Raw genomic sequence first — 11,479 nt, forward strand, 5'->3', positions numbered from 1 at the left:
GAAAATTTTACAATAAATATCACAGAATCTGGTAAGAGTCATTATTGTTATGGTAACAGTCACCCTTTCCTCTCATCCCCCTTTCCTAGGAAGCAGAGAAACTTGTTTCTCTGCACTGTTGATTGACCATCTACATTTCAGGCACTTCTCATTTTTCACTATATATTGATTTTTTCTATTGATATGCTGCAGCTGAACATGCTTCCTTCCTGTATTCTTCTGTCAAGAAAAGAAATGGAGCTCGAGGCAAAGAGAATAATGCATAGAAGTTAGTAAATGCACAACTTGCCTATTGCTTTCTGCTTGTTAAACCTTGGACTTGTCCACCTGGAACACATTACTAGATAACTGAAGGTTGGGTTTTACTAAATAAGAAATGGCTAGGGGAACATTAGCTTTACCATAAAAATTTTCAAGTATATGTAATATATTAAAGCTTTTGTTATCTATATTATGTATACTGTAAATGACACAAATCAAATACCCAGAAACAGCTATTCTGTAACTCTTATGATACTATAAAATATTTTATTCAAATTTCTAAATTTATATTTGATTTCTCAAGTAACTAACATTGAAAATCATCTGTCATTCATTTGCTAAAATAAAAACTTGTTTGATGGTTTCTTCTTACAAGGATTAGTTAGAAAAGTCTTAGTGAACTTACAAAATAGCAGACATTATTCCTATTTTACAAAAGAATAAATGAAAATAAGACTAGCAAAGTAATGCAAGTATCTCTTTCATTTTAGAACACTGTTTTAAGATTTTCAATTCTTTGAACAAGAGGTAAAACTTAGGCTGCTGCTGTTGCTAAGTCATTTTGGTTGTGTCCGACTCTGTGCGACCCGACAGACCGCATGCCCACCAGGCTCCCCCGTCCCTGGGATTCTCCAGGCAAGAACACTGGAGTGGGTTTCCATTTCCTTCTCCAATGCACAAAAGTGAAAAGTGAAAGTGAAGTCGTTCAGTCGTGTCTGCTCAGTCGTGTCTGACTCTTTGCGACCCCATGGACTGCAGCCCACCAGGCTCCTCCATCCATGGGATTTTCCAGGCAAGAGTACTGGAGTGGGGTGCCATTGCCTTCTCCAAAACTTATGTGACAACTGTAATCATCCAAATGGCCAAAATCCTATATTACTTAAAAGGTAAAAACAAAACTTTGTAGTGGCATCAGATCATTTAAAAATTATTGATGATATACTATTATACAATTAGAATGATGTATGTATCTCATCGTTGTAGGTTGTGAACTCCTTGAGGTTAGAGCTGCTGTAAGAGAACTTCTACAATACTTTTCATACAAGTACCCAGTTACTGTTGCCAATTTAATATTTAGGTTTTAACTCATTCAAAATTCTTTCAATTATTAGATAATTACCCTGTAAGCTTTTAAATGGAAAAAATAATTATTTTTGAGGTATTAATATAGTTTATATTTAGCAAGTAAATGGAATGAGAATAGTGATTATTTAGATATTTGAAGTCTAAACCAATAAACTGGACATTGCCAATCAATTGAGGACAAATGGTGATCCTGGGCTTTAATAAATGAAGATGATTCCTCAATGATCCATTTCATTATAAAGCTACAATTCTTAAACACTTCATCTGTTATTATCTTAACTATTTAATTATTTCCTGAAACTCAATCAAATTTTGATAGGCCAGAACAGAGTCGATATTGATTCAGATTTCAGGATGGCTCTGTTTGTGACATGTGCTTTCAGGAAATCATTTAGTGGCATTTCTTTGAAACACTCTCAACACCAAGAAAGTCCTGCATGTCTTGTATATCACTTTTTATAATCATATTTTTGGTGACTTTAGAGTTGTAAGACAATCCCAGGAGATTAAATGAAATTTATTTAATGTAGCCACCTTTTTTTATGATTCTGGGCCAAATTTAAACAACTCATGTATCTTAGTAATTCTGAGTATGCATTTACTATACCTGTTGATATGATACACAGCTCATCTTTTAAAATTTAAATAATATGTTACATTTAGAATAGATTGAAATAATAAAGAAAATGAACCAAAAGTGAATACGTGCTAAAACTGAATTTTTGCACATTTGATATTTCCATTTTTTGGTCAAATAAGCATACAAATTAAAAAAAAAAACTAATATTTAAAATTTAGCTATCAGAAGAGTTAAATTAGAAAGCATTCTATGTAGAATTCTGCTGCTGCTGCTGCTAAGTCGCTTCAGTCGTATCTGACTCTGTGCAACCCCATAGACAGAAGCCCACCAGGCTCCCCCATCCCCGGGATTCCCCAGGCAAGAACACTGGAGTGGGTTTCCATTTCCTTCTCCAATGCATGAAAGTGAAAAGTGAAAGTGAAGTCGCTCAGTCGTGTCTGACTCTTAGCAACCCCATGTACCACAGCCCACCAGGCTCCTCCATCCATGGGATTTTCCAGGCAAGAGTACTGGAGTCGGGTGCCATTGCCTTCCATTCTACCAACACATTAAAAACACACACTTCCCTATTCAAACTTGCAAATTCATCCATGTCTCTGTACATGCCAATTATATCTATCTGCAATCCTGGAAAAAGCCAAATTAACAAACTCCTTGAAATCGCCAATATACTTTTGACATGTATTAAGATGCCGGACAATTTTATTTACATTTAATATAAACAAAGATAAGAAAAAGAATCCTGTTATAGAATATTAGATCAGCTATTCTAACTTCCTACTCGGTAAGCATGTAAGAAAGGTTAAACAATAAATTTCTATGGCAACAACTTAAATTCTAGGATATTCTTAGTTACACCAGCAGCCACAGAAGGTACTATTTTGTTTAAAGCAGTGGAACTGAACAAGATATCTTCTTTCCTCCTTTTCCATCTGGCCCAACTAAAATCTCTTTTACTTTGATGAATTATGGGATGATTTAACTGGAAACAAGATATCTTAACTAAAGCACATGGTAACTACAGTTATATGAGCATTTTATGTTAAAATGAAGAGAAAAAGCTAAGTACTTCTAAATGAAAATTATATGGTATTATATACCCTGCAAACTAAAAAGTATATTTACTATATTTTAGTTTATATAATTGTGACAGCGATACTTTATCAAACTAAATAAAACATGGTCTAAATAAATAATAAAAGTTCTTTTCTATGAAATCATGAATATCTTTTCTACATAGATTTTTTATGTATTATAATATTTGATTGCCCTAATATTTTAGTATCAATATATTGATAATTTACATTTGACTTGAATTTATATAATTCATGAATTCATAACACACATTCATCTTTTTTCTTTTAGGTTAAGTCTTCTTACACAGTCTTGGAGAACACACTAAAGTTATCTCCTTCAAATGTAGGACACTGCTTTCTGTTGCAAGACAAACTGAAAATATAAAGGGCCAACAATATGCACTGAATTAAGAAGATACATCCAGGGTCCTTAATTTTTATACTGTATTTATAAAAAGGATAGTATTCTTTAAGAAGTTAACAAGTAAATGTATATGACTACTCCATACACAGAGTGAGTTTTTGGTGTATGAGGATAATTGGGTTTAAATGCACTATTTATGAGATTTGAGTTATTGCCTACTCTCCTTAAACCTCAATTTTCTCATTGGTGTAATGAAAATAGCAACATCTTATTATCCTGTGCTTGTGAGGGGTAAATTAAACAATTCTGTAAACCACTTAGTGCATGTCTGGTACACAATGACCATTCAAAAACCACTGAAGCTAATATTTAAAAAATACTTTAAACTTTGCCTTCTATATTTTAATTTTGTTTTAATTAGTATGAAGGAAAGCTCAGGTCCCAGCACACACCTTCTACCAGAAAGTTCTATTTTCCTGACTTAAACTAATGTATCAGTTTAAAAATTACCATCATGCCTTACTAGGTGTCTTTCAAGGGTCACTTTCCACTAAAAACATAGAACACCTGCCATCTTTCCCTTTCCTTTTTAAGGTTATAGAATCCTTGAATATATAACTCATTCTCTCTCCCAACTTTTTCATCAAAAGTAAATCTGTTGATTGCCTACCAGGAACCCAGTTGTCTTTCCATAAAAGAATTAAGGTCTTGACATGAAAAATGATTAAATAAATGAATAACAACCCATAATATTTGTCAAAGAATAGTAGGTTACAATCACACTACTATGAAATGCATTCCACAAACAAAAGAATCAAGAGAGAAAATGATTAATGGCCTTAGGAATAGTCATGGTTTATAATAAAGATTTTATTTTAAAAGTGTTAAAATAAATAATACATACTCTAGAACATCACTGTTCTGGGAAATTTCTTCTCTTTAGAATATGAGTTCTAGAAGGCAGGTCTTACAACTGGGGGCTTTCATTGGCTGATTTACAACCCTACAATTGTGTGTGTGTGTGTGTTAAATCTGTGGTCTGCAGTCTTTTAACATACTTCTCAAAGGTGGATATGTGGTGGAATGCAGACCCCATCAACACTGTGGTTTTATTTGCTGTTCTGTCCCCTAACTGCTGATAAAATAGACTGCTTAGAAATCCCGGAGGAATATGATTGAGGCCAGAGTTACACTGGCTCATAAAATTCAAACAGTTCAATGCTTTTCTTGTTAATTACTGGGCCACAACCAGAAATCCGAATGATGGCAGAGAAACACTTCTTTAGGATAATGATTGATTTCCATAAAGATGAGTGCTTTAACAAATTTCAATATGCAGTTGCTGGGGCGGGCAGGGTGGGTGGGCACTAATTAGTTTTACCGTTTTCAGCAGATGTTGAATTCAAAATGCCAGCAGCATCTCAAATGCCAGTCATTAGGGCTGTCTTTCATCAAAGAGTGCTGACCAATGAAACCTCCACTGTTTAATGAGACCGATCTAGACAGTCAATTAAATCAAATCTCTACTAACATCCTTAACATATCCGCAGTGTGTGCAGCAGCAGCAGCAGCAGCAGCCAGGGATTTCCAGTATTAATAAAGGGATTCACTGCCGCATAAGGATGGGGGGGGGGTAAGGAGGGGGAGGGGCGTGTCGGGGAAAGACCTTACTTAACCACAGGGGAAAGCTGGAAAAGTCCCGGCGGGGATGGAGGGGGAGGGGAGCTACTAAAGTGCAAAAAGCTGAGAGGATTAAAGTTAGAGCCTTAATGTAGCTCTTAAAGGGATCCACTCCCAACCACCCCCCTCCCGCATCCCTTCCACCGCAAATCCAATTTACCATGTTGCAAATACGAAGCTGGAAAAATGTAAGGACCCAGAGTTGAAAACATTTTCACTTTAATACTGAAAAAATATGCCATTATAAAATCCTCGAATAGAATTAGTAAGTTCCACGTGCTTCCTCGGTTCTTTTTTCCTACTTTATAAGTAAGATTTACACCAGCACAGAATTGCTACCATAGGATCGCAGCCTAAGCACTAGAGTGACATTAATTGGTCATGCTTAACTGCCTCAAAATCTTTTTTTTTAATAATTACACTGATACTATAATAGAAATCATGGGTACTTATTTTACATTCAGATGGAAGGCATTATTGGATATGTATAGAAAAATATTCCCCCTCCAAAAGAAAAATCACCATCAAAATAAAAGAAAACCCAAAACAACCCATAAAAACTTTGCTCAACAAAATACATTTTTAACTCATAAAATGGACTGATGACTAGCCATGCAAATATCCTAAATAAAACCTTTACATTTGTTGTTGTTGTTGTTCACAGTAAACGTAACGCTCTGAACTGCCTACCGATCACAAATAATGGCGAAATGGCACTTTCTGATTATGCTGTATTTTTGTTTATAGAAAGTTTGATATGATGGGACTTATCAGGTAAGAGGGTGGGTGCTGTGAACGTGACGGGGTCCCCAGTCGCTGGGAGGGCAGCGTCCCTGGAGCGCGTGGATTCCATGCGAGCCATGCAGCACTTTTTGTCAGAAGTCAAAGTTACTTATTTACAATACATTCATGCCTTCGTGCAACCGCCCATCCCTCCGTAGCCAACAGGGAGCCATCGCGCTCCCACCTTCTCACGGGGCTAATCCACAGGGGGAAAAATAGATAATCTATCTCTCTATATAGATGTAGGTATATGTATATATGTATAGGACCGCGGCAGCCATCCCCTCCAGCCCCTCCCCCGCGAGGAGGGGCACCGTCTCAGCTCTGAGCACGGCTCCTGCTGGGCTTTGTCAAAAGGGGCTGCAGCAAAGAGCGATTTGGCAGCGCTCTGCCAGCTCACCACAGTCTGCTCTTTGTTTCCCGAAGGGAACTAAAGGGGTCAGACCCTCTGCGTCGAGCGAGTCCATAGTTATTTATTTACTTTTGTCCATCAAGCCTCGGGGCGCGCTGAACTTGGGTGTGGGCTCCTCCGACCTACCCCACCCCCAGGGATGCGGGCAGAGTGGGGCCGTGGAGGGGTATTTCCATCCTTCCCCTCCTCCTCTCGCCTCTGCTTTACCCAGGCTGGGTGTCTTAGTCTGAGAGCGAGTGGGAGCCACAGTCGTACACTCTGTGGGCCCCATCTGCGTTGTAAGGCCCATTGTGCCAGTAGGAAGAGTCACAGACTGTCTGTAGGGAATTAATCTCGGACGCCGAGGAGTTGGCGTCCCTTCTCTTGGACCGCTTTCGATTCCTCAGGATAAACACGAGCATGCCCACCACAGTGAAGGCGGAGGTGACAAACACCAGCAGCAGTCCTGGGACCAACACGGAGATGGACACCCTGCTGGTGTCTAAGTAGGAGTTGGAGTGCGTCCCGGTCTCCGCCAACCCAGTGCTGTTTTTACTGTGCGAAGTTAACGTGGGCGAGATTCTCGCGTACAGCTGGGGGCAGATCTCGTCATTGGACAGGAGCATGAAATCCTTCCTAAAGAAGTTCACCGGCGTCTCACACTTGAGGTCGCTCATCAGCACTTCGGAACCCAGGCGTTCTGCCCATTGCTTGAAAGGCACAATGGTACAGGAGCACTCCCAGGGGTTTCCGTGCAGGTCTATCTGGATGATAGAGGTTAACTGGTCCAGCACCCCGGCCACTGGAAGGTACATGAAGTAATTGTTGTGCAGGCTGAGTTTAGATAGCGAGACCCCAGCAAACACGTCCACTGGTAGCGACCTCAGCAAGTTGTTGTTGAGAATGAGAATCCTTAGTTTGGGCATGGCGTTGAAGGTGCCGGGAAGGATGAGCTGGATCGCGTTGTACTCCACATTCAGGTACTCGAGGTTTTGGAGCCCAGCGAATTTCTCCCGGGACAGCGTGTCCAGGTAGTTGCTGTCCATATACAGCCACCTGAGGTCTAAAAGGTTCTTAAAAGTGTTGTTCTCTACGGTGGCGATATTGTTGTTCCCCAGATCCAACAGAATGAGGTTCTTGTAATCCACAAAGTGCGATTTTCGGATGCTGTGGATCTTGTTATCTCGCAGGAAGAGCTCCTGCACGTTGGAGAGCTTGGGCTTCAAATCAGCCAAGCTGCTCACGTTCCGATTGTTGCAGTTCATCTTTAAACCCGACCCCGGGATATGGTCGCAGCTGCAGCCCCCAGGGCAGGGCAAGCCGTTGGCTGGGGGTTTGTTTCTGGCGCTGCCGGTCCCTATCGCTGCCGTGGGTCTGATTTTGATCTGCCAGTTGCCTGGGATCTTTGTACCTCCATTTGGAGCCGACCCTGGGGTAGCGTGATCTTCTTGCCCATTTGTCTTGAAGGGAGTTGGCAGGGGGCCAGGGGGAAAGGTCTCTTCTTGGGCAGGGGGAGCCGGGAGACTAGAATCCACTCTGTGTTTCAAAGGACACAAGTCCTGTTCAGTGGTTTCATTGAGGTCTTTGCCCTGCAGTCTGGTGGGGGCTTCACAGACCACTCGGCCGATCAGGGCATTTTTGGGAATGTTTTCCAGCCATTCTTTCAGGGAGAGCAGATCACAGGTGCAGTCCCATGGGTTATCCTCTAGCAGGATCTCAGCAATGCCAGGGATTTGCTCCAAGACCTCTTCGTAGGGCAGTGTTTTCAGCCTGTTTCCCCGGAGGTCCAGGTGGGTGATGGGCACATACTGGAACACGTTGGCAGGTAGGGTGCTGATGAGATTGTCATTTAAAATGAGTACCTCCAGCTTGTTCAAGTCCTGAAAGGCCCCCGGGTCTATATCCCGTAATAAATTAAAATCAGCCTGGAGGTATTCCAGATCGTCCAGCCCCAGAAAAGTCTGCTTTCGAAAAGACTTGATCTTGTTGTTGTTGATGTGCAGCCTTTTCACCAGCTGCAGTCCCAGAAAAGCCCCAGGAACGATTTCATGCAAGCCATTGTTTTCCATGTGCAAACTAACCGCATTATAAAAGTTAGCGAACTCATTAGGGAAAAGTCGAGTGAGGGAATTGCCATGCAGAAATAGATGGTAGAACTGGGAAGTCGGGGCGGTGAAACGCTGCAGACTTGTGAAGCCCTTTTTTTCACAGTCTACGTGTAGGTCCCCTTCTATCTCATTGCAGGAGCAGATCTTCTCTTTGCAAACGTCCCCTGTAACGTTTCCAGCGGCAAAACAAAGAGACGTCTCCAGCAACAGAATCCAAAGCAGCATTTTTAAAGCGAGCAATTCATCCCCGATCTCATCACAAAGTAACAGCGACCATCCTGCTCGCCACAGACACAATTCAAGTTCATTTAGTGCTTCAATGTCCGAACCCAGAGAAGGAGAAGAAAAGGGTTTGGGGGGGGGGGGGTGGATTCTTTCCTCCCTAACCCCCCCGCACTGCAACAACCCAGGCGCCAGTCAATAATTATATCTACAAACTATCCAGGCACAGTAGTGCAAGGCAAGCAAAAAGAAAAAAAAAAAAAAAGTAGAACCAATAACCCCACTCCCTCTCAACCCTTTAAAGATAACGAAAAAGAAGTTAAATATGTACATATAAATTAAAAATACACCCTTATAGAATCTTGCCTAGTTCCTCACTAATCAGAAAGGGAACAATGCTGGTAATTAGAAGCAAGTGCATGTTAGAGAAACAAGCAGAGGGTTTGCAGCGTAGTACAGGCGCACTGCCTGTGCATGGCTGTGCGTCGGACTGACCTTGCCTCTCTGATACAAAGCAGGGTTTTCAGTGGCTTCTGTTGTTGAGGCTGCTTGATGGAGTTCCTGCCGTGGCTGCGGGTTGCCCGGGAGTCCCCCCGAGGTGCTGTCCAGTCCCCCCGGTGCTGAAATCACGCCGGACCGAAGGACTCACGCTGCCGAACCAATGGCGCTGGAAATTTTCCGCAATCGCTGCGTTTTGTGGCTGTCCATCCTTTCCCTTTCCTCCCCTTCGGTTCTCTTAAGCCTTTTTTTTTTTTTTTCCTGGACTCCGGCTCTCTCTGTTACTAGCTCTTCTTTTCTTGTTCTCCTTCTCTTTCTTCTGCTCTTTCGGAATTACGTGGAGGGGGCGGAGGGCGGGTGGTTGGGGGGGAGCTGTCTGAGGGAGGGAGAGAACGCGAGAATGGGGAGGGGGAAGAAGAGAGTTGCTAAGAAGCTCTGCTCGTTCCAGCCTGGTGCACTCAAAGATCTGACACCCTCTGCTGATCTGCAGTAGCAAAAATCCATCTGGTGAGGGAATGCTGAAGGAAAAAAAAAAAAAATCAATCCACGTACAGGGCAAGCGTTAAAAATGTGGGCATTAAAGGCTGGCGATTCACAAAGATGCTGATTTTAAAAGGATTATTTAATTCTTTTTGCGTGCTGAAAACTTTACCCTTTCCTTTCCTTAACGAACTCACAGCCCCCACTAGCTCCGGCGTTTGGAAAGAGTGCTTTTAAAACATTTATTTCCCGATGGCTTGAATAAAATTAGTGTCAGGGTGTCAAGCGAACAGCAATTTGAGGTAATTATACCGCACGCCATTTTCATCGGTGCTTTAAATGTATTTCTTCCGTCTCTGCAGTACAATGTTTTATGCTATTTGATGTCTTTGAGACCCCCCCCCCTTTTTTTTTCTTTTAGCATATTGAAAGTGGCTATTTGGAACATACATTCATATCATATATATTTTACATTATAAAATTGGTATGCTTTTTTTTTGCTGTGAGATATGTAATTTAGGCACATACTTTTTAAAACTTGTTATAGAATTTTAGTCAATTTGGTCTTTGAGAGTTAGGTTTTTCTGATATTTCCTGAATGTTACTTAAGTCTACAGGGTGAAAACACAATGTACGCTTGCATCTTTGATTCCAGACCCAAAAGCATTCACTGAGAACCGGAAAAGAAGGGAGGGGGCAGGGAAAAATCCCAGTATGATTCGTGAGTGCTCTTAAAAACCCACTGGCAGACTGATGCATGCACACCACAAACACACAAACACACTCCCCCAATCTCTCAAACACACAAAGTTTCTGGATCCATTTGGAGGAATTTAAAATGCATACAAGTAAATAACCAGTTGCATTTTGCTAGAGAGAGAGATAAATCTCCAGTCTCCAAAGCTCTGTGTAAACATTATTCAGGTACTGGCCAGTTCCTCTTTGCTGGGTCAATGGTGCTGCCAGGGCAATGTACTCAGGCTTTTCCTGGGGAAGGAATCCATAGGTTCTTCAAACTTAGAGCTTATAAAAACCAAGTTCTACTAACATCTGGGACGGGGGAGAATATGAAATGCAGCTTCTCTCTGAAGGCTGTTTTGCTGACTTATCAGAGTCAACACCTTTCTCATCAACACTTCTAAAAATTGTGTGCATCGTTTTAGTGTTTGGAATTTACAGGACTTAAAAAAATGTTGTTTGGTTCTTTCTTCAGTCTAAGCAGGAATACTATGTTCATGTCAGTTTCCCTTTTAATTAGGTCTTACACAAGTTGGACAGCTGTTACAAGTCTCTAATAAGCTGCATAAAAGATCAAATATTCAAGGATCACACATTTGGAAAAGGCTAAAGCGTGAAAGTTTGGGGGGGAGGAAAGGGGTTGGGAAAATTCAGGGAAATGTAGAGGAGATTTCTTACACCAGGACCAGCAGGTGATAATTGGGGAGGGACAGTTATCATATCTATATATAATATTTTCATATAATCAAATGTGTTGTTATATTCTGGTGAAATTCAGTGGGGAGACATGGATGAAGTTTCAGCTCTGTATAGTGTGTATGTGTGAGTGTGTGTGTGTGTTTGAGAGAGAGGAGAGAGAAAGTGAAAGAGGGAGAGACTGAAAGGCCTTTTTTCAGACAATCTATTATGCTTCTAAAAACAATCATGTTCTTATTTAACTTAACCTACTACCACTTGCAGGAACAGGGAAAAGAGCTTAATCAATTTGAAACCTTTTCTCAAAAATAATGCTATGCAGTTGAGAACTACAGATGGGTTGGAGGATATTGGTTTCTTTGTAAGAGGACTCAGATCTGAAACTTCTTGGCCCAGAAACCACCCTGAGAGAGGAGGGCAGAGTCCTGCAGTATCTGTGGCAAGACTCTGAAGGAGACAGGAAAATGCTGGCTGTTTAGGAAGAAAAATATTGATGATAATCATCTAAAAATAACA

General features: G+C 41.1%; 1 protein-coding gene across 1 annotated transcript; it reads right to left on the reverse strand.

The window, feature by feature from the left end:
* Positions 1 to 5,249: 5,249 nt before the first annotated feature.
* On the reverse strand, positions 5,250 to 9,553 carry SLITRK1 (SLIT and NTRK like family member 1). Its single transcript, XM_040267323.1, has 2 exons — positions 9,047 to 9,553; positions 5,250 to 8,607 (listed from the first exon to the last, which is right to left on the reverse strand). Exon 2 carries the CDS (start codon positions 8,552 to 8,554, stop codon positions 6,464 to 6,466), a length of 2,091 nt encoding a protein of 696 aa, XP_040123257.1. The 5' UTR covers positions 8,555 to 8,607; positions 9,047 to 9,553; the 3' UTR covers positions 5,250 to 6,463.
* Between the last annotated feature and the right edge of the window lie 1,926 nt (positions 9,554 to 11,479).

The sequence above is a fragment of the Oryx dammah genome, unplaced genomic scaffold, assembly GCF_014754425.2.
Source record: "Oryx dammah isolate SB20612 unplaced genomic scaffold, SCBI_Odam_1.1 HiC_scaffold_24, whole genome shotgun sequence".
Lineage (NCBI taxonomy): Eukaryota > Metazoa > Chordata > Mammalia > Artiodactyla > Bovidae > Oryx > Oryx dammah.

Coding starts and splice junctions, on each gene's coding strand:
- SLITRK1 (XM_040267323.1), bottom strand. CDS start 8,554: ATGCTGCTTTGGATTCTGTTGCTGGAGACGTCTCTTTGTTTTGCCGCT.